This window comes from Hyaena hyaena, unplaced genomic scaffold, assembly GCF_003009895.1.
Source record: "Hyaena hyaena isolate Hyena2069 unplaced genomic scaffold, ASM300989v1 scaffold_568, whole genome shotgun sequence".
NCBI lineage: Eukaryota > Metazoa > Chordata > Mammalia > Carnivora > Hyaenidae > Hyaena > Hyaena hyaena.
The window spans coordinates 52,982-74,960 of record NW_024081199.1 but is presented as its reverse complement, the minus strand read 5'-3'; the positions used below and the strand labels follow the sequence as shown (position 1 = coordinate 74,960).

General features: G+C 40.3%; 3 protein-coding genes across 10 annotated transcripts in view; 1 reads left to right on the top strand and 2 right to left on the bottom strand.

Moving 5' to 3' along the window:
* GGNBP2 (gametogenetin binding protein 2) overlaps positions 1–10,747 on the bottom strand; it is a 32,675-nt gene extending 21,928 nt beyond the window's left edge. For 3 of the 6 annotated variants that reach the window (XM_039256345.1, XM_039256348.1, XM_039256347.1), the window contains exons 1-4: positions 10,584–10,747; positions 9,886–10,075; positions 1,659–1,739; positions 148–401 (exon numbers count right to left, since the gene is read on the bottom strand). In XM_039256345.1, the coding sequence (XP_039112276.1) occupies positions 148–401; positions 1,659–1,739; positions 9,886–9,978 (428 nt within the window). In that variant the 5' untranslated portion in view covers positions 9,979–10,075; positions 10,584–10,747. Of the gene's footprint in view, positions 1–147; positions 402–1,658; positions 1,740–9,885; positions 10,151–10,583 lie in introns of those variants that run through there. The other 3 variants (XM_039256349.1, XM_039256350.1, XM_039256346.1) reach the window with 3 other exon arrangements.
* Positions 10,748–17,889: 7,142 nt separating this feature from the next.
* On the bottom strand, positions 17,890–21,950 carry PIGW (phosphatidylinositol glycan anchor biosynthesis class W). 3 transcript variants are annotated; one of them, XM_039256372.1, is made up of 2 exons: positions 21,629–21,950; positions 17,890–19,805 (listed from the first exon to the last, which is right to left on the bottom strand). In XM_039256372.1, exon 2 carries the CDS (start codon positions 19,790–19,792, stop codon positions 18,287–18,289), a length of 1,506 nt encoding a protein of 501 aa, XP_039112303.1. In that variant the 5' UTR covers positions 19,793–19,805; positions 21,629–21,950; the 3' UTR covers positions 17,890–18,286. The 3 variants fall into 3 exon arrangements, with proteins under 3 accessions (XP_039112303.1, XP_039112304.1, XP_039112305.1); XM_039256373.1 differs by having other exon boundaries at positions 21,767–21,950; XM_039256374.1 differs by having other exon boundaries at positions 21,842–21,946.
* LOC120248129 (60S ribosomal protein L21-like) lies at positions 20,789–21,313 on the top strand. The gene has a single exon (XM_039256375.1). The coding sequence runs from the start codon at positions 20,816–20,818 to the stop codon at positions 21,293–21,295; it is 480 nt and encodes a 159-aa protein (XP_039112306.1). The 5' UTR covers positions 20,789–20,815; the 3' UTR covers positions 21,296–21,313.
* Positions 21,951–21,979: the final 29 nt, after the last annotated feature.

Sequence of the window (21,979 nt, the reverse complement as noted above, 5' to 3'; positions counted from 1 at the left end):
GAACAAAAACTGTATAGTCATTGACACACAAAAGATTCTCAATAAATTGTTGAATTTGAACGCAAGCTTTGCCCCTACCAATTTAGTAAAAGAACTACCAGTGTTATCAACAAAGTCATCCCCCCCCCCACCATTGATTATACTTACCCATGTACATAAAATAAGGTATAAAGCTTCTTTGCATCAGTCATGCAGCTTCGAGTTACAGATAGGACTCCCTTGGGGCCTACTGTCAGGGGTTCAAGGGCAGGATTTCCAGACTCTACAAGCTGGGAAAAGAGGCGCTCCACACTGCGACGACAACCAACACATGGGACAAGCTGAGAAAGTGCACTCAATACTTCTCGTGATGTCACCACCATGGCAATACTTAGATCTTGCTGCTTAAGCATACTATGTCGCTGAAAGAGACAAAGAAAGAAAAATGAAGAACAGTCCTTAAGACATAAATTTTCTCTTTACTACTACTTCTGGTTCCTATTTTTGTGTTGTAAGTACAGCCTGGAAAGAGCTTGTCATCTCTAACTGCAACTGAGTCAGAGAAACAAGTTGGCCTTCCCCATGCTGTACTGAGTTTGCTTCACAAAGCCCCTGTTCTAGTATCTAAGGTATAAAAAACTCTGCTTAGCATGTCAGGACTAAGCAGTATGTACCCCAGCATACCAAAAAGAAGCCCTGGATCTGGAAATTTAGTGTTTGTTCAGTCAGTATTAAGCTTAATACACTCACTTAAACATTTTAAAAAGAAAGAAAATGAAGACACAATGCAGCTTTGCCATGTCTTCCTCTCAACTTTTAACAACACACCATGTTTAGCTACAGGATCAGGTTAGGATGGTAATCCTCTACAGCAACAATTCTCAACCTAGAAGTATGGGCAGGTGTGTTATGGATTAGCAGGAAAGAACAGGACCTATCTTACCCATGTAGGAGCCTACAGTGAATAACTAAAATGCTGGTGCATATGAATGGTATCTGTTGGTTATGACAAGGTAGAAAAATGACTAAGAACCACAGCTGTAGAGAAATGGGCAAAACTCTAGTAAATAACTTTTACCTGAAGGGAGTTATACTACAAATAATGCTTCCAGCTTTACCAAAAACAGATGGGAAAGTAAGATATTCCCAAGAATTTTCTCACATTTACCATTAACCTTTCATTCTCCAAAGTAAAAACAGAATTTTGAAGTAAGGTAACAATTTACCTTCCATTATCTTGATTATATACAGGGTTTTATAAAGCATCATACTGCTTAAAAATTAAGTAAAAATCAAAAGCATTAAATAAAAACCATAAAATTCACAGTACAGGATGTTTTTCTTTTTTTTACTTGAACAAAACTATCAAACAATCACTACAGAAGAAAAACAACAAATTCTCAACGAAAAGTTATACACTCTACCTTTCAAAAACAAGCAAAGATGGTTTGGTGAAACTAAATCCTTAGGGACATATAAAATGATAACACCAACAAATCTTTCACATAACAGCAACATAAACAGATTCACTGTAGCAATAGTGAAAGAAAGCAATTTCAGTGCAATCTTAAGACCTAGAAAGCCCTAGGTAAAATGACATTAATACTTGCTAAAATTTTAAATGACTCTTCAAAACACACACATACACCATTTAGAACGCTGATTTTTAAAAATATTACCTGAATAAACTGCTTTAGTTGTGCACCATTATTTTGATGCCCATCAAGATTTAGCACGTTGTCGGGAAATTCCATCACCATCTTAATATGCAAAAGAATGAAAATCAGTAGTTTATCTTCTTTGAAAACATGCTACAAACTACTTTATAAACTCGGACAGAAATAGACCCCTAAAGCAGGATTTGCATGTCCCAGTCACGCCCCCCGTCAAAAAAAGTTAGAAACAAAAACTCAAGTTATCCACGTTTCTAAAACCAGGTATGGTATAGCAATTAGAAGCAAGGACAGTGAAGTCAAGCAAACAGGAGTTCAATTCCCAGCTCAACCACTTACAATCTAGGTCATAACTCTGGCGAGTTACTTAACCTGATTGATTCTAAGCTTCCTCATTTATAAAACGAGTTTAAGTAATATTGTTTAAGATCTCAGAGAGTAGGCTGTGCAGATTACATTACATTTAAAAGTGTTTGTTAGGGGCACCTGGGTGGCTCAGTCAGTTAAGCATGTGACTTCAGCTCAGGTCATGGATCTCATGGTTCATTAGTTCAAGCCCCACATCAGGCTCTCTGCTGTTAGCACAAGACCCATTTCAGATCTTCTGTCTCCCTCTTCTCTCTCTCTGCTCCTCCCTCACATGCGCATGTGCTTGCTCTCACTCTCTCTCAAAAAATAAATCAGTAAATAAAAATTAAAAAAATAAATGAAAGTGCTTGTTGCAGTAGCGAGTAAGAACATTTAATAAGTAAAATAACCAGATTAAACAGGCATATATTTATTTCTCTTAACTACGAAATAAGGTAAATTTTATAATGTAAATTACCATATAGATAATATATGAAATACTCAGAACAGTACCTGGCACATACTAAATGTTTGCTCTGAAAATGAACAAAAAGGATACAGAGAAATTTATTCAATTATCAAAATTCCCTACCAGAGGAAGATAATGGGGAATTACTTTAGCACATGTCCCTTTATCTGTGACACCACTGATTTTGAGAAATACCATAGTTACATACCACTGGGAAAGAGCCATTGTAACTGTTAGTTGTCACCAAGTAAAAGCATCATAATTTCAGAGATATTAAAATGTGGGGGAAATAGAGTATGCCTTTCAAAACAATGAAATAAAGTAATACATTTATATCTTAACTAAAACATTGTTAAAGGTATCAAACATACTGTGCTAGGACAAACTTCTATTTCCAGATGACAAGGACCACAAACTCCTACATACTCAAAGAGTGAAGTCATGATAAAAGACCCATATGAGGCAAAAACAAAACACTACAAATACCCCAACCAAGTTGAACATGATCTTAAAACAATTCCTCCTGCACCAACCAGCACCACAAAGACCTGCTTTTTTAATAGTGGTGACCATTCTTTTTCCTCCATGTTAGAAATGAGAGCCCTAAAACATGCTTGTTCTAACAATAAACTAAAGACTGAACAGCAAAGACAAGTGTAAGCAATAGATTGATCTTTTCTTGACTTGGTAAGAGGGGCATACAGGATATGTGAAGTAAAGACGAGTGGATACGAAGGATGGACAATGATGCAAGAAACAACTCAACAACCCAGGAATCCACTGTATTTCACAAAATGAAAAACTGCACGTACACTATGATTCAAATGATTGAATATATGGCATTTTCTTACAGGAAAAGAAAATACATGATGTATTAGATGTGGCCTATATCTAGGCAATGAAAAGATAAAGGACTTTTTCCTTTATGTGTTCCTACCTTTCCCAAATTTATTACAATGCACATATACTGTTCATTACCAAGGGGAGAATTAGTGTTTCTTGTTTTCAATTCTGTATTAATTATACCATACTCAAGAGACATGCTTCCATCTCAATAGCTTTTACTGTTCTGGAAGTTTCTTCTTTCATACAAATAGACTATATATCCAAATCTCATAGGGTCAAGGGTCAATTATCCAATTTTCAGGTTTACTTACTTCTCTCTAGTCTTCCCTCTCATAGTCTTACTAACATCTCCGAAAAGTGGTAGTAGTAAGAGGGGAAGCCATTTGGTGTAGCTTCATTTATACTGGGTGTTGTTTTAAGCAGCTTCAATCATACTAAGTAAAACTGGTCACCGGTCTGCTTTAACAAGGTGGCCCTAAATGAACTGGTGAGGATGACAGAAATAAATGGGCAAAAAAAAAAAATCTAATGATCCATACTATTACATTTAGCAGTCTTTACTCATATTGAAAAAAAATTGATAATCCCAATATTAGATCCATGAAACTAATAAAAGATAAAAAACAGGGGCACCTGAGTGGCTCAGTCGGTTAAGTGTCTGGCTTCGGTTCAGGTCATGATCTCGTGGTTCATGGGTTCGAGCCCTGCGTCGGGCTCTGTGCTGACAGCTAGCTCAGAGCCTGGAGCCTGTTTCAGATTCTGTGTCTCCCTCTCTTTGACCCTCCCCTGCTCACGCTGTCTCTCTCAGAAATAAATAATTTAAAAAAAATTTTTTTAATGAAAAAAAATAGTTAAGAGTACTGAACAGTTAACTCACATGTTTTCTGGAATCACTATATGGTTTAAAACACAAAGAAACTGAACTGTCAATCAGAACAAAGGGGTAGAATAAACTTTCAAAGCCATATACTTCAACAGAACACTGCAGGACACTCAAAATCTACCATGTAAGCAACTGACACCTTGATTTGCATTCTCACCAATCACATATCAATTGCAACCATAAAAAAGAAAATTAAGATCAAAGCTGTCAATTTAAGGAACATTCAAAGAATGCCTCTTATTTAACCAAATCAAGGTCTCTCCAGTTTGGTTCATAGATGAAATACTAAATTCTGACTCTGTATAAACGAATTATTTTTATTCTTATCAACTATGTTTCATTGTTTTAATTAAAGCAGAGGTCAAAGAACAAATCTAACATATTGAGACCTACCAGGTGACCTTTAAAATATATATAATTCAGGGGTGCCTGGGTGGCTTAGTCAGTTAAGCATCTAAATCTTAACTCCAGCTCAGTCATGATCTCACAGTTCATGATCTCGAGCCCTACATCAGGCTCTGTGGTGATGGCACAGAGCCTGCTTAGTATTCATTCTCTCTCTCTCTCCCTCTCTCCCCCCGCCCCTCCCCCATTCATATGCACACTCGCTCTCTCTCAAAATAAACTTTAAAATAAAAACATGTTATTATTTAATGGAAAATACCTGCATTAGGAATTCTTTCTAAAAGGTACAACAACGAACAGGGTGAAAAAACGTTTTTTAATGCTCATTTCACATCATTTCATTTTGAACCTAACTAGCAAAGATAAATGTCAAGATTGGGTCTATCTATTACTGTGTTTTTCCTGTGTTTCACTGGCTTGGATAATATTAAATTTTCTCTTGTACTTAAACTATACCAACCTGGTTACAAACTCTGCACTTACACTAAATAATTACTGTGTCCTTGCCTTTCAAACACTTACGGCATTGGCTTTTTACCTTGCTGTTTTCTGGCCAATCACTATCTGCTCTTTACTGTTGAGAAATGACAGTAAAAAAGGAAAAAGAGAAGGGAAAGAGGATAGTAGCACTATTTTTCCCCATTCTTTAAAACCACTTCCTTGACTTAATACTCAGTTTCTAGGTTATCTAAAGGAAGACAGTCATGTAAAGTATTTCAGGTGTGGTTTCACAGAGGAATCATTAGTGTTCTGCTTCATGATGAGGTTACCTATCCCTAGCTAGCCAAAAATAGAACCAGTCACTGTCCTGCAATTACTGTCTTATAAAGTTTATTGAATCCATTACCCACTTTCACTCTTAAAATGCTGTCCTGGTTTCTCCTGACCACAAATAATCTGATTTTAGCACATCCTCACAAGCTCTAACCAACATTATTAAATTTGTATTTATTATTTAGCTTTACTTTTTTATTTCATCCTCACAGGTATTTATAACATCTGTCACCCTTGGTAAAATCAATTAAATACTTAAGAAGTGAAAGAAAACATTAAGTACTAAAGTCAACAAAGGCTAAACACCTAATCCCAAAGTGGATACGCTACCATTTATTACCTTTTAATGTCTTTGTTAAAAACCATTATGGGGCGCCTGGATGGCTCAGTCGGTTGGATGGCCAACTTCGGCTCAGGTCGTGATCTTGCAATTCATGAGTCTGAGCCTGCTGTCGGGCTCTGTGCAGACAGCTCAGAGCCTAGAGCCTGCTTCTGATTCTGTGTCTCCCTCTCCCTCTGCCCCTCCCCTGCTGATGCTCTCTCAAAAATAAATAAATGTTAAAATTTTTAAAAATAAAATTAGAAAAAACATTATCAAGGGCGCACCTGGTGGCTCAGTCAGTTAAGCATCTGACTCTTCATCTTGGCTCAAGTCACTATCTCACAGTTCATGAGACCAAGCCCCATGAAGGACTCTGTGCCGACAGCACAGATCCTGCTGGGAATTCTCCCTCTTTCTGCACCTTCCCCGCTTGTTTTCTCTCTCTCTCAAAATAAATATACTTAAAAAAAATTATCAGGTGTGTCTGGGTGGCTCAGTTCATTAAGCATCCAATGATTTCAGCTCAGGTCATGATCTCATGGTTCGAACTCCGTGTAGGGCTCTGCACTGACAGTATGGAGCCTTCTTGGAATTCTCTCTCTCTATCCCTCTCTCCTTGTGCTCTCTAAAAATAAATAAACTTAAAAAAAAACCAGTATTATCAAAGTCTTTAGTCCACTTAGATTATTTTAATTATTAGGAGAGTAAACTGCAACCCAGCAATATTGTAGCAATTTGAAAGTATGTATCAAGAACCTTATAAAAGGTTCTCAGCCTTTGATCCAGTAACTGTATTTCCAAAGCGTGAGGAAAAATAAAAAACTTTAATGCAGAAATTTACGCCTTATTTAAATCCCTATATTATTCATAGTAAAAAATAGAATCATCCCTATATCCACTAAGGAAGAATCATTAAATTATGGGATGTCACACAACAAACTATTACATGGTCATTAAAGGCTATTGGGGTGCCTGGGTGGTTCAGTTGGTAGAGCATCTTACTCTTGATTTCGGCTCAGGTCATCATCTCAGGCCGTGAGATGGAACCCTGCATTGGGCTCCTTGCTAATAGTGTGAGGCCTGCTTGGGATTTTCTCTCTCTCCCTTTCTCTCTGCACCTCTCCTGCTCGTGCCTACTCTCTCTCTCAAAATAAATAAACAAGTATTTTTTAAAAAGGTGTTTAAGAATGACAAGAACAAATGTCCTCGGTATTACACTTAGGGGAAAAAAGCAAGATATAAAATGTTATAGTAAACAATACATCTCAACTCAGCATCTATATGTGTGTCTTTGACTAGAATTACAGCAAATGCTGCTATATCCTTAGCTATCTCTGGAAAGTAGAATTAAGGAGAATTTTTTGTTATATGGTAATTTTTAAAGACTATTTTATAAGCAGTATAAATTTTGACTATTAATTCTTAAAAAAACTAATTACTTAAAAATTATTAATTCTTCATAAATGTCTGTAAAATAAATTCTGTAATCTGTCCATCTACTAGTTTACAATTCTAGTAACACCAAAAAGAATTTTGGCCATATAGCATACCATTTTCCTAAATATTCGACCAGCTTACTTATTTGGCATTTTCTTAAATACACCCATATCAGCACTGTACTCTAGTATTCAAACCCACAAAATTACAAAATAAGTCTTAAATGTGGATTCATAAGAGAAGGCTACTTCCTCATATAGAAGCTTCTCAATTTACTTTACAAATCCTATGGTAAAATCCCAGGTTGAACTAAGGACAGAGGTTTCAGCTTCTGTTACTAAAATGATACAACATTTGTAACTTAATTGTGAAAGTGGTAATCAGACTTAACATCTAGGTGCTAACAAGATTCTAAAACTACACACAATTTTTTTTCAATAACTATGGACCTTAAGAACAAAAACCAGACCAAATGTTAACTTCAGGGATACACTGCCTTCAAACTATCAGTGGACCAGTGAGAACATAAACTTATGCTACAGGCATCTTCCCTCCTTCTTCCCCAACAGGTGTTTGGTCTGCAATCTTCTTTTAAGTAGTATTTGGTAGAACAGTTCTGAAACAAACTTATTTCCTTAAGTATAATGCATTGTTGACAACAATTTTCACTAACCAGCATTAAGGGACTATGCACAAGTTCCGAAACAAAGCAATAAATAGTCCCACTCATTCCCAGTGACAAAAACCAATCTAAAGCCAAGAAAAATGGTACCTTTTCCTAAATTAAATGCCTTGTAAGCTATTTAAATTAAATAACCCTAAATTATATCTGCCTTGGCCACAAGTCCACAAGACAATAAAAGCAAAACTCAACTACCAGGTTCAATCCAGTCCCAACTTCTCTGTAGAAATAAGTATAATACATCGCAGTGCAAAGTTACATCTTTTTCTATAGAAAAATTTAGAAATTAATACCATTGTACAGAGAACAGAGTATAAAAGTACCCATTGTTTTAAAGTTCTATATGACAGACATATCAAAGCTGCATTCACATAAAAGGACGTTATGTGACATAAAAAGAAAATCAGTGTCTATAAATGTAAATATTCAAATTTATGTTGATTTCCCCTATGTTTTGATATCAAACACTCAAAAGTAAACTTATGTCTAAACCCACAGGATCCTTTTAAACTTCAAAGGCATTCAGGGACAGTCATAGAAGGTATATACCAAACTATGGTGCTCTAGTAAAGTGTTTGTGTTAGAGTTGGAAGAGAAGAAAGTAACAAATGAACATCTATTAGTTTTCAAATTGAGAAATGCCATCATTTCATTTGATCAAAGTGCTTGTTTTTTTTAGCTTAAAATACAGTTCCATTACACTTTTAATCCAAAAAAATGTAGAAATCATATCCAAGGCAGACAAGCACTTTCGAATGTACCAACACAAATTCTATTACCTTCTGTCAGGCCAAATCATTCTATCTTTTTCTATGGAAAAAAAATATACTTGGGTAATTATAGATGCTTTCTCTTAAAAAGTTCTAACAAATTAAGTAACAGAATGGTTCTTCTAATCCTTTTAAAAGTAGTGCAGCTCAATCAAATCTTAATTGACACTGGCAAACAGAAAGGCATAGAGTGGCAGCTCTACAATGACTTGCATTTTATATAAAATTTGAGAAAACTTTGATATTTGCCCCCCAAATTCAAGAACAAAACAGAACTGCCTCTAAAAAACAAAAAGGTAAAGTTAGTAAGGCAAATGTAGTTAATATGAAGAGACTGAGTTACACCTATCAAAACAGGCAAATGTATAATCCAAAGCTTCAGGATCATCAAAATGAAGATTTCAAAAAATATTTAGAAAAGGTTCATTTCATTTAAGAAATAGTGGCAACTGCACTTATTTCCTGTTCAGATTCAATTCAAATTTCTGCCATTTCCTTTCAGAGGAAATAGTACAGCAACACAGGGCAGAGGGTCAGTAATGCTCTACTACTATAAACTCTAAAAAAGAACACTACCCTGAGTGGGTTTTGACACTCAAGATGAGCAATCAGCTTTTTATAATGCTCTTACACATTTAATAATTTTGCTTCAGTAACAAAAGAAGAAAAGATTACCTGTAAACGAAAAAATAAGTATTGCCAAGAAAACCCATTTTGAAGAGTCATGGCTTAGCAATACAACCATTTCAGAGAGTTTTAAGGTACTGTGCGATATGAGACCATTTAATGAAACCGAATCATTTTAGTGGAATCTTAACAGTGCAAGAGCATGTCACTCTCCCCTCAATAATTATGCTTCTGTAGTGAGCTACAGTACAGAGACAAAATATACAGGTAGCAGTGCAGCTGCGACATTTCCAGATAATTAAGCCTCCCCGAGGGTAGGTGGATTCTGTAAAGGATAGGCCCTAAACGCCCAAGATCCTTCAACCCCTCTCCGAGACGCATGCTTTGGCGAAAGCTGCGTCTCGTAAAGAGACAGGGGAAAGGGAGAGGGTTCAAAAAGGTAGGAAAATCTGGCGAGGGCCCTGAAATGCTTGCGGAGAGCGGGGCGAGGGGCCTGCAGAGGTTACCGTGCGACACACTGCAAAGGCGAGTTTGTGGGGCCTGCCGGAGAGAAGGCCTCGCCTAGGAGTTGCAACACACTCTTTCTCCAGTGCGCAGCGCTCGGCCTGGGGGAGGGGGAGGAGGGGAAACAGCTGCCAGGGGAGCGGCGAGCCCGGCCCGGCCCGCTCACCGTGAGAGTGTCGTCTATGTAGAGAGGAATCTGTCTCCTCTCGAAGGGGAACTCCTCCTCCCCGTCCCTGCACACTGCCACCAGTCGCGCCATCGTCCCCGACGCTGCCGTTGCCACCGTCACCACCTCCTCCCAGCTGCTGCCGCCGCTGCTGCTGCTCCTGCTGCTGCCGCCTCCTCCCAGCTCCTGCCTGCAACAGCCAAACCCCGCGAGCGTAAGCACCCGCCGCCGCGCAGCACATTCGCCACGGGGGGGAAGGAGAGGAGCAGGAGGGCACCGGAGAGCGGGACTGCGTTTCCCATCACCCGATTCCACACGCACTTGGCCAATCAGCGCCGAGCAGCGCCGGGACCCGCCCCCTCGCGCCTCTCGCCCTCCCCAGCCCCCACCCCCGCCGGCCTCCAGTCAGGGTCCAAAGGAGAGACGGAAGAGACCCGTCGGTCCCAGGGCTTCCCCAGCCCGTCACTGGAGTCCCAGCTCTAGGACCCCACCCACGGCCTCAGCACCACAGCCCACCGCCTGCTTCCCACCGCCGGGAAGCCCTCCATCCCGTTGACCCCTTCCTCCCCTTTCTTGGAGCGCCCCGCCCAATCAGTCCCCAGGGCTGCAGTTGCCCGGCACGACCCCGCCCCTGGGAGGGGTCGACCCCGCCTCGGCTCTGCGGAGTCTGTAGAGGGAGGCGCAGACCCCTTCCTCACCCTTCTCGGAGGAGACCTCTCGGTTCTGACCTTCACCGTTTTCGTGGTCGCCTCCCTGACCCCCACCTCGGCTCCCCGTTACCGGCTGACGAGGCCCGCGTCAGGGCCGGCCTGGGCGGGAGCGCGGCTCCGAATGCCGTTTCCTCTCCAGGATCAGTCAGCCGCTCGCGCCACGGGGAGTGGGGGAGGGAGGGCGGGGGACGTGGGGAGGGTGGGGCAGGGAGGGGCCGAGAGCGCTGGGCGGGGCCCCGCTTCCTCTCGCGAGACTGTAGACCGACGCTCCCGGGTCTTCTCTTTCGAAACTCTGGTGGAGGGGGTGGGGTGGTCCCGGGTGGGGTGGTCCCCAAGGTACTTTGAACGCGTGACCGATCCCTTCCCCCGAGTCTAGCTACCCGAATAAATCCGAAGTAAGGCTACCAGGAGTGAGTAGGCCCAAACCTCTTTCCCTGGCCGCGCGGGCCTGGGAACCGTTCTCCCGAGGGCCGAAAGGAGCCGAGCCGAGCTGACTCAGGGCCGACCCAAGGGTCGAGATTCTGGGAGGACTTCGGTAAGTGGGGAGGAGCTGAGGCTCTCGCAGTCAGTGGTAGCGAAAAGCGAGAGTGAGGGGAAGGGTAGACGAGCGTCCGGAGAGTAAGAGGCAAGTCTGAGCTTGGTTTCCAGATACTTGCCGCCGCTTTCCCCGACACCCTGATTGACCAGGGGCCTGTCGCATCACTGCTGCCATTATTGAGGCTGCGTCAAGATTCCGCCGAGGGGAACTACTTAAGTGCTGACAGTTTAGTGTTGTAGTTGCTACCCTAGAGGCAACTAGGAGACTATGTGGGGAGTGGCCTGTATGCGCCCTGGCCAGAGAAACTTCTTGGGCCTGGTTAATATTAACTTAGGGACTCAGGACACGGATTCCCTTGGGCAAAGTACTGGTACCGGCCAAAGGCCCTTCCCCCGACCCTCTCCTGAGAAGCAGATCCGCTGTAAAGACAATTCATCTACACTCTGCGTGCCACCATGTACTCATTTCCTACCTTGAAGTCTTTGGAGGCCTGTTGTAAAACCAAAATAGTTTCTGGAAAGTATTTTGCCTATTAAAGTTTTGACGATTTTAAGGATAAATCCATTTGCTGCTCTTAAAACTAATCCTGATGACAGATCTATATTTCCTGGTAGAAGAGGCTAGAGCAGTGATACTGGTCTTTAAAAAGTATTTTGGTCATCACCTGAAATCTTAGAGACTCACAACAAAAAAAAACCCACAGTGCATCTTTAACCTTGTTGACTTATGACATTGTGTTGTCACTGTTAGGGTAGGTGACATAATAAACTGAAAGAACCATTGTTCAGTCCCAAAGGTGTGATTATCCAGTAAATATTTATTATTTATGTCTTTTTGGCCATGTTAGGAGAGCAGAACAATAGGATAGCTTAGATCCAATAGGCAAATAGGATGTGCATGCAGCTTTTGACAGATTAGATTACATAGCCAAAATCTGGACTTTTGAATGTTTTATGTAAAAACATACCTCTAAGGAAAAAACAATACTGTGGGTTTTAAGATCTAAAGGTGCTCTTATAAAGACTATATTTATTAATGTACCTGCTTTATACCTCCTTTTTTTTGTTTGTTTATTTTGAGAGAGAAAGCACAAGTGGAGGAGGGGTAGAGATAGAGGGAGAGAGAGAATCAAGCAAGCTCTGTGCTGACAGCGCAGAGCCTGACTTGGGGCTGCATCTCACAAATCGTGAGATCATGACTAGAGCCGGAAACAAGAGTCAGACACTTAACCGACTGAGCCACCCAGGTGTTCCCTGTGGTTTATACCTTTTAAACTTCCTTTGAATTGTGGTTAGTAAAGGACATTGAAAACAAGCTCAATATATAGGTGCTGATCTTAATAACTTTCATTATTGAGTACACACTGGGTACTAACAAAGAACTGAGTATTCACTCTGGGGATTTAAATCTTAAAAAGGCATTAAAACCCAGATATAAGACATGATGAGATCACAACAGTCTCTTTCCATGTGAGATTACTTTCCCTGATTTAGATTTGTCTTTTATTAAGTTATCTGTACATCCAACATGGGGATCAAACTTACAACCCTGAGATCAAAAGTCCCATGCTCTACTGACTGAGCCAGCCAGGTGCTCCTGGATTTGTCTCTTAAAATCCACTAAGTACACTGCTTAGTATCTTTGGACAGTGTTTCACATACTTTGTTCAGTGTATATTTAACTGTAAGGTTAAAAAGGTGGATAATTTGCTAGAAAAGTTGTTCTTTTTCAAGCAAGTAAGGTGATCTAGCCTGGGTGCCCCAAATATGATGAAATAAATATTTGAGGGAAAATGCTTAGAAAATTATTTCCCTGGGGGCACCTGGGTGCCTCAGTCAGTAGGGCATCTGACTTCGGCTCAGGTCATGATCTCATGGTTTGAGGGAAAATGCTTAGAAAATTATTTCACTGGGGGCACCTGGGTGGCTCAGTCGGTAGGGCATCTGACTTCGGCTCAGGTCATGATCTCATGGTTCATGGATTTGGCGCCACGTTGTGCTCTGTGACAACACAGAACCTGGAGCCTGCTTCAGATTCTCTGTCTCCCTCTCTCCGTCTGCCCCTCCCCCACTTGTCCTGTGTGTGTCTCTCTCTCAAAATAATAAAATAAAAACATTTAAAACAATTTTTTAAAAATTATTTCACTGGAAAACAATTTTTAGAAGTTTTAACTATGTGGGGGTGCCTGGATGACTCAGTCGGTTAAGCATCCAACTTCAGCTCAGGTCATAATTTCACAGTCTGTGAGTTCAAGCCCTGCTTCCAGGTCCATGCTGACAGCTCAGAGCCTGGAGCCTGCTTTGGATTCTATGTCTCCTCTCTCTGCCCCTCCCCCACTTATTCTCTGTCTCTCTAAAATGAATAAACTTTAAAAATTTTGGTAAAAGTTTTAACTCTCTTGTTTTTAATTTTTTTCATAATTTATTGTCAAGTTGGTTTCCATATAACACCCAGTGCTGATCCCAACAAGTGCCCTTCTCCGTGCCCATCACCCCCCTTTCCCTCCTCCCCACCCCCATGTTTTTAATTTTTTTTAATGTTTATTTTTGAGAGAGAGACAGCCAAGCAGGAGAATGGCAGAGAAAGAGAAGGAGACACAGAATCTGAAGCAGGCTTGAAGTTCTCAGAGCCTGACACGGGGCTTGACTCACAAACCATAGGATCATGACCTGAGCTGAAGTCGGACGCTTAACCAACTGAGCCACCCAGGCACCCCTGTATCTTCTTAATTTTAGAGCGAGCACTCATTTTCACTATAGATCTAGCTTCAGCTAAAACCAATACTGCTGCAGCAAATATTTCATGACTTAAGTATCTGCCTTTAGAGAGCTTCACTCTCTCTAGTTGACAAAATATTATTATATAAAAAAAAAGCTATTTGTTGCCTATTTTTAAACTTTCGATATAGACATTGTGAAATACAAGGGTGAAGGATTTGAAAGGCCCAGGAAAGAGAAAGCAGTCAACAGCAGAGGACATTTTGTTGGTACCTAGTAACAGTTGGAGTGATGGAGAGGTGATAAATTATCAACAAAATACCATTCTTTTTCTTATTTGGTCCCCAGTGTATGAGAGCCAGCCACAGAACTCAGGCATAAATGAGATATAACTATTTGCCAAGCTACTTAGGTTTAAGAGAAAGAAGAGAACTGATTTATTCCTTATATTATTTCAAAGACTACACGTAAATTCCTAGGGAGCAAAATAAAGCTTTCTATGATTTATATATTATATTGGACATCAATGCTCAATAAAAATAAAACTGGTTCTTCTAAACACAAGCTATTGAACTTATTGGTAGATATCCTATCCCCAGTTTAAGTTGTATAATATTAAAGTCATGGGAATGAGTCACTTCCTCAAGCTCATCGATAGAATAGGTTCTAGACCAGATTATATTCTTCTCTTCTTTTCCCCCTTCCTTCTCTGTCCCCCAAAATGGATAGTTATGGGTCACCTAGCTGGCTTAAGTGGTGGAGCATGGGACTCTTGATCTCAGGTTTGTGAGTTCAAGCCACTCGTTGGGTATAGAGATTACTTAAAAATAAAAGCTTCAAAAAAAATTGACAGTTGAAAATTAGCCAATTAGAATAACTTTTGTTGTCTTCACGATAATATCCACATTTTATGTGGTAGTAAAATCAATAGCAGAATGTTATTGAAATTGCCATGGTTGTCCAAATCTGAGGATCTGTGAATTTGGTCTTCTTTTTCATGAGCTGACAGTGGGAAGTTTTGTTGTGTCTGTTGAAAATAGAGACCCACAGGGAGCCTAGATGGCACAGTCAGTTAATCGTCTGACTTCTGTTCAGTTCATGATCTTGCAGTTCATGAGTTGGAGCTCCCCACCAGGCTGTCTGCTGTCAGTGTGGAAACTACTTTGGATCCTTTGTTTTCCTCTCCCTCTGCCCCTCCCCTGCTTGCACACATTCTCTCCCTCTCTCCCTCCCTCCCCCCTCCCTCCCTCTCTCTCAAAAATAAATAAAATTTTAAAAAAGACACATTTTCCCCAGTTAAATTTTTTTAAAGGGAAAATAATGTCCACAAGTTAAAGTATAAGCTCCTTGAAGTCAGGGACTTTGTCTTACTTTCCGTTGTTTCCTCAGCATCTATACCCAATACATTGGAGCTCAATAAATGAATGATCTCTTTCTCTTTTATAAAGTAGAACCAAGTCAGCATAGTCTTTTCTTACTAATTGTTTTGTTTTTATTAAGCTATTTCATTAGCTTTCTCTTACATGACTTTCATAATTAGAGGTGGAAAAAACATAGAGAACACTTTGTTCTTTTAAGTTATGATTCATTATCTGTAATTGTGAGACATAAACTTGCTGAGAGATATTTAAGACCCAGAAAAGAATGAAGGAGCAGTTACTGACAAGAAGCAGCAGACCCGTTAGACAATGTGATCATTTAGTCATCAAATAATTTAAATTACTTTTTTTTAATGAGAGAACCATATGGTTCGAGTCTTCTCAGCTTTCTGAATGCTTTGAACGGATAAATTGTAGGTTATTAGCACTGTGACATAGCAAGAAAACCGATCACCTTTTCTAGTCATGCTTAATTTACATGCAATAATCTTACTGATTAAGTTTCAAAAGCCTTTCTTTTTAATTGAAAACAAAATCTGATTTTTGTTTTTATAGCTGTATAACTACACAACATTGATTTCTTTAGGGAGAAAATTCCTTTCAATAATAGATTAAGTCCAGGGCACCTGAGTGACTCAGTTGAGCACCCTGACTCTTGCTGTCTCTGTCTCTCTCTCTCAAAAATAAATAAACGTTAAAAAAATAGATTAACTTTAAAACTTTAAATATCATTGATTATAGTTAGAAAAAATGCCACATAAGTACTAAGTTAGCCATCATCAACATAACAAATTGAAGTAAACCAATTAGTATAATATTTAAGAAATAAATTTTTGGGGCACCTGGGTGGCTCAGTTGGTTAAGCGTCCAACTTCAGCTCAGGTCATGATCTCACGGTTCATGGGTTCGAGCCCCGCATAGGGCTCTGTGCGGACAGCCAGCTCAGAGCCTGGAGCCTGTTTCAGATTCTGTTTCTCCCTCTCTCTCTGACCCTCCCCTGCTCATGCTGTCTGTCTGTCTCTTTCTCAGAAATAAATAAAACATTCGGGGCGCCTGGGTGGCTTTGTCGGTTGAGCGTCCGACTTTCGCTTGGGTCATGATCTCGCGGTTCGTGGGTTCGAGCCCCGCGTCGGGCGCTGTGCTGACTGCCAGCTCAGAGCCTGGAGCCTGTTTCAGAGTCTGTGACTCCCTCTCTCTCTGACCCTCCCCCTACTCATGCTGTCTCTCTCTCTCTCCTAGAAATAAATAAACATTAAAAAAAAAAAAAGAAATAAAACATTAAAAAAAATAAATAAATTTTTAACTAATTTAGAGGCAACTGATCAAAACAGAAAACCGAAAATTTAATGTTAGAGGAGGCTCCACCTACACTACAAAAATAATCTAGGTTGCTTACCAATATAAAATTAACTTGAACATTAGCATTCTGACCCTTGCCTATTTATACAGTGATTAGATTTCTACTTGAAAATAGAACACAATAGAAAGGCAGATTTTAGTTTATCTTTTTTACCCCACTTGAAAGAAAAAAAATTTTTTTAACATTTAGAGTGCAAGCAGGGGAGGGGCAGAGTGAGAGGAAGACACAGAACCTGAAGCAGGCTCAAGGCTCTGAGCTGTCAGCACATAGCCCGACATGGGGCTCACCCATGAACTGTGAGATCATGACCTGATCCAAAGTTGGACACTCAACCGACTGAGCCACCCAGGCACCCTTTTTCCCCCACTTTAAACAATATACAGGGAACATTATAATCAGAAACTAAGAATTTTATATTTTTTAAATCTTAGATTTTGAACAGTCGGTTCAAATATCTGCTTAGAATTTTTAAATGACTCAAATTCTCAGGAGGAAATTAAACTTTAATATAGCCTAGTTGTATTAAATCAGCCTAGTACATGACTTTCTCATTGGTTCTCCTTCCCTTTAACATGGTAGATAAGACCCCTGCCTGCCTCTCTAGCTTATTACCCACCCCCTCCTATTTTCTGAGCTCCAGCCTTGAGTTCCAAGATATACTAGGTATCCTCCCAACTCAGGACCTTTGCTGAAAGATACATTCTACCTAGAATGTTCTCTGCTGTTTACCCCTTCCCTTAACCACAAACACTTGAATTCCTCAGACCACCCATTAGCTCTAGTTCAAAAAAATACCATCTGGGAGCACCTAACTGGCTCAGTTTGTAAAGCCTGTAACTCTTGATCTCGGGTTTGTAAGTTAGAGCCCCATATTGGGTGTAGAGACTACATAAAAATGAAATCTTTTAAAAGAAATACCATCTGTGGGGAAAACTTTGACTCTATTAGGTCAGTTCTTGATTTGACACTCTTGGCAACCCATACTTAATGACTTAACACAGTTTATAATAGTTGTTCAGTGTCTGTTTCCCCACTAGATTGCAAGCTCCAAGATATCAGGAAACCTGCTTATCATCCGTAGCATAGAGTTGGCTAAAAAAAATAATAATCAGTCCCAAAGTAAAACTATTGTCTCATAGTTACTAGGCATGTAAACTACATCATACAATTCATTCTTTGGAGCATTCAACTGTTATCTTATAGTATTTAAGTATTTGATTATAAATGCTTGATTTCATATACTTAGGCTTTTTTAAAAGATTAAAATTGACCAAGTAAAGAAGCGTTGACAGTTCCACAATTCACACTGAGATGTTTTCATGTAAATTTTATTACAAAAGTCATACAATAAATTCACAGATATTTTCATGTAACTGTTATTATAAAAGTCATATAATAAAAAAATACAGAATGGTATGATAAAGTTAAATTCCCCCTCTCCACCCTCCAATCTTTCAGTGTCACGACGGCAGTTTCTTTAAAATACTGAAATTTAATAAATACTCTAACAAGTCACAAGACTTTTCCTCTATTGGTTTTATATAGTGTTGAGACACATTAAAACATTAAGCATCATTACTATTTTAGAGGATTGAAACAAATATGGTTAATACTGGGTTGCCAAAAGCCCATTTTCTTTACATTTAATATTCTTCCTCTTTAAAATATTGCTGTAACACAGGTACTTCCCATACTGGTCACCAAAATTTTATCGTCTTATCTTGCAAGTGTAGCACAAATATAATTAAACAGTTGGTAAACATATAGACATTGAGCACAAATAAGGCCCACAAAGTACTGCTGTGTAATGTATCTATCAACAGGTTGACCAGACCAGTTGTTATATTTGACAGCAAGAAAAAAATTAACTGGTTTCTATTCATAGCTGTGATTAAACAAAGACTGGGTTCCTTTCTTTTAGCTTCAGAGGCTAGAGATTCTAAATGCTTTTTATTTGTGACAGACGAATGGATCAGTTTCCAAGAACATGGCACTACAGCTTCTTTAATTAGAAATTTGGCAAAACTCAAAATTATATCACCCAGTAATAAACTACTAAGAAGGATCAGGCTAGAAGCAACTATCCAAATACAAAAGGCTAAATTGGCCATTCTCCGAGATACTACTTCTACATTTACCTGAACTATGTAGAGAGATATGAAGAGGCTAATAGCTGCCAGCAGAATACAGTATGCCCCTTTTATCCAGTCTTTGACATGTGATCTTTTTTTAAGCATATATGACCCTGTTTGCACACCAGCCATATGAATTGCCACATACCCCAAGGTAGAAATTATTCCTTCTCTGTTGGCATTTAATAAACCAACCCTTGTGCCACTACCATCAGTGCCATACAAAATTACACTTTTCAATGGGGTAAAGTCAAGGGCTAGCTGGTATAATACAATAATGCTCATTGCCACGATCCAGGATTTATTTAGAGGAAAAATAATCAAAAGCAATGACGTTATCAGTTTCACAACTATTAAGGTAAAGAAAAAGTTCCAATGAACTCCATACTCAGTCACATGTTCCTGATAGCCTATGGCTTTTATAATGACTAATCGTCCTATTCCTAGTAAGACTAATGGCCAAACAGAGTACAATGACTTTGTAAGATAATAAAATCTGGACTCTTCTGTGTATTTTTTCCTAACTTCTGGACAAACCATTGCAGTCCCAAAAATAAAACCTCCTACTCCAAAATCCATTGCTCCTGTCCCATAGAGCTCAGTTTTGGCAAATCTTCTGGGGAAAAGTGGAAAGTCCACAGCCAAAATGGCAATAGCAGTAAATGCACTGTTAATTACACGGAAACAAGAGATGGCTGGAATGTATTCAGATTCTAGACTGATTTTCAAGAATTTTTCAAGCATTTTCCGGACAGGCATTCTGGCACAAGTTCTCCTGCAGTATATTTGATAGAACAGCCCTGCCCCACAGATAATTACAGCAAGGTGCTCAAGGAGGACAAATGAAGACAAAATGGTCAAAGTGGCCACAAGGGGAACTATCAGGAAAACAAAGTCAATGCAGAATCTGGTTCTCCAGGTATGTGAAGAACACAAGTGCTGTGAGAGAATGATCAGGAAACCTCTGCACACAATACAGAGTGCAGGCAAGCACAAGCCCTGGGTGACTTCCAGCACGCTGGTTCCATTGTGGTTACTGACAAAAGCTTCCTTCATCTGCTTCTGAGACATTTTTTCTTTCTTCCTGTGAAAACGAGCAAAGGGATGCATTGGAAAAGCAAAGTTCTTGTGGAACCTTACTTGAGTTTTCTCTTATTTTTAGGTTTCAGAGCAGAACTTTAGGCCCTAACGATTTCAAGTCAGAACAAAACTAGAATTTGTGATTCCCCTTCCAAGGATTGTGGGATGAAACCTAACACTAACATCAGGATAAGAATGTCATACTACTAGTATGAAATTAGTTCAAAACTTTTAGCTATTCTCAGTATAAGACAGACTCAGAAGGTAATTTCGGATATAAACCCTAAAAATGATATCAGGCAGATAGGAATTCCTATTACAAAGCATGGGATAAGCCATTAAGATTTTGTAATGCAAACTGAATACACCTAACTAATGACTTCAAGTCAAAGCCAAAAGGGACAGGGAGAGAAGTACACATTGGAGTACTTGGGTTTGTGTGAAGAGACTCTCTGAACCCATTGTCCCCAGGTCAAAATACTAGTTCTCCAGAGACCTCTAGAGCCCCAAGAGGCTCCCTACCTCATTTACATACTTTTTTTTTTTTTTGAGGGAGAGTGAGCTCCAGCAGGGGAAGGGGCAGAGAGAGAGAGGGAGACAGGATCCGAAGCAGGCTCCACGCTGACTGCTTAAAACCCAATGTAGGGCTGGAACTCTCAAGCTGTGAGCTCATGACGTGAAAGGAAATTGACTGTCCAACCGAAAGACCCACCCAGGCGCCCCTACAGCCAGTTTTAACCATTTTTCAGGTTAAGGTGTAGATAGGTAGAGGGGCGCCTGGGTGGCTCAGTTGGTTAAGCGTCCGACTTCGGCTTAGGTCATGATCTCACGGTTCTTGTGTTCGAGCCCCGCATGGGGTTCTGTGCTGATAGCTCAGAGCCTGGAGCCTGTTTCAGATTCTGAGTCTCCCTATCTCTCTGCCCCTCCCCCACTCATATTCTGTCTCTCTCAAAAATAAATAAACTTAAAAAAAAAAAGAACCGCGGAACCGCCATATTCCAGTAATTCGCCAAAATGACCAACACAAAGGGAAAGAGGAGGGGCACTCGCTACATGTTCTCTAGGCCTTTTAGGAAACATGGAGTTGTTCCTTTGGCAACATACATGCGAATCTACAAGAAAGGTGATATTGTGGACATCAAGGGAATGGGCACTGTTCAAAAAGGGATGCCCCACAAATGTTACCAAGGCAAAATGGAAGTCTACAATGTTACCCAGCATGCTGTTGGCATCGTCGTAAACAAGCAAGTTAAGGGAAAGATTCTTGCTAAGAGAATTAATGTACGTATTGAGCATATTAAGCACTCAAAGAGCCGAGACAGCTTTCTGAAGCGTGTGAAAGAAAATGACCAGAAAAAGAAGGAAGCCAAGGAGAAGGGTAGTTGGGTTCAGCTGAAGCGCCAGCCTGCCCCACCCAGAGAAGCACACTTCGTGAGAACCAATGGAAAGGAGCCTGAGCTGCTGGAGCCCATTCCTTATGAATTCATGGCATGATAAATGTAAAAAAAAAAATAAGTAACAGACCTCAAGACTAAAAAAAAAAAAAAAAGAACCTTGAAAAAAGGTGTAGATAAGTAGAATGGATGCTAATAATGGGAAAAGGGGCGGGAGCAGGGAGGCATGGGTGTATAGCACACACTAGTGTTAGTGGTTTCAAAGGGATGTAAAACACCTGTCATGTATCAGTGTCTGAAATGTGGCACACAGGAAGAAGTTTGTTAAGTAAATCAGAACCATGTTGAACACATAAATGCATACATGCCTGATGGTCTGAGTCAACAACAACACCTCACGATAACAAACCGTTGTAAGGGTGGGGGCGCGCACCTGGGTGGCTCAGTCAGTTGAGCTATGACTTGATTTCCAGGCAGGTCAAATCTCAGGGTGGTAGGATCAAACCTTGTGAATGGCCCCACACCCCACTTTCTCTTGTTCTCTCAAATTAAAAAAAAAAAACAAACTGACCCAAATCGACTGGCCTTTAAAAATAAAGGAGTCCTTTTCCCGACTGACACGCGCCACGGCTGTGGCGGCCCTTACACTTCTCGTGCCTTCCGTGTCCCGGCGCCTTGGCAGCGAGCCCTCTATGAGCCCCGCTGCCCCGCTACCACCGCAGCCGCACCGCCACCTGGAGCAACCTGCTTCCGCCTCCCGAGCCCGGCTTCCGGCCGACGTGGG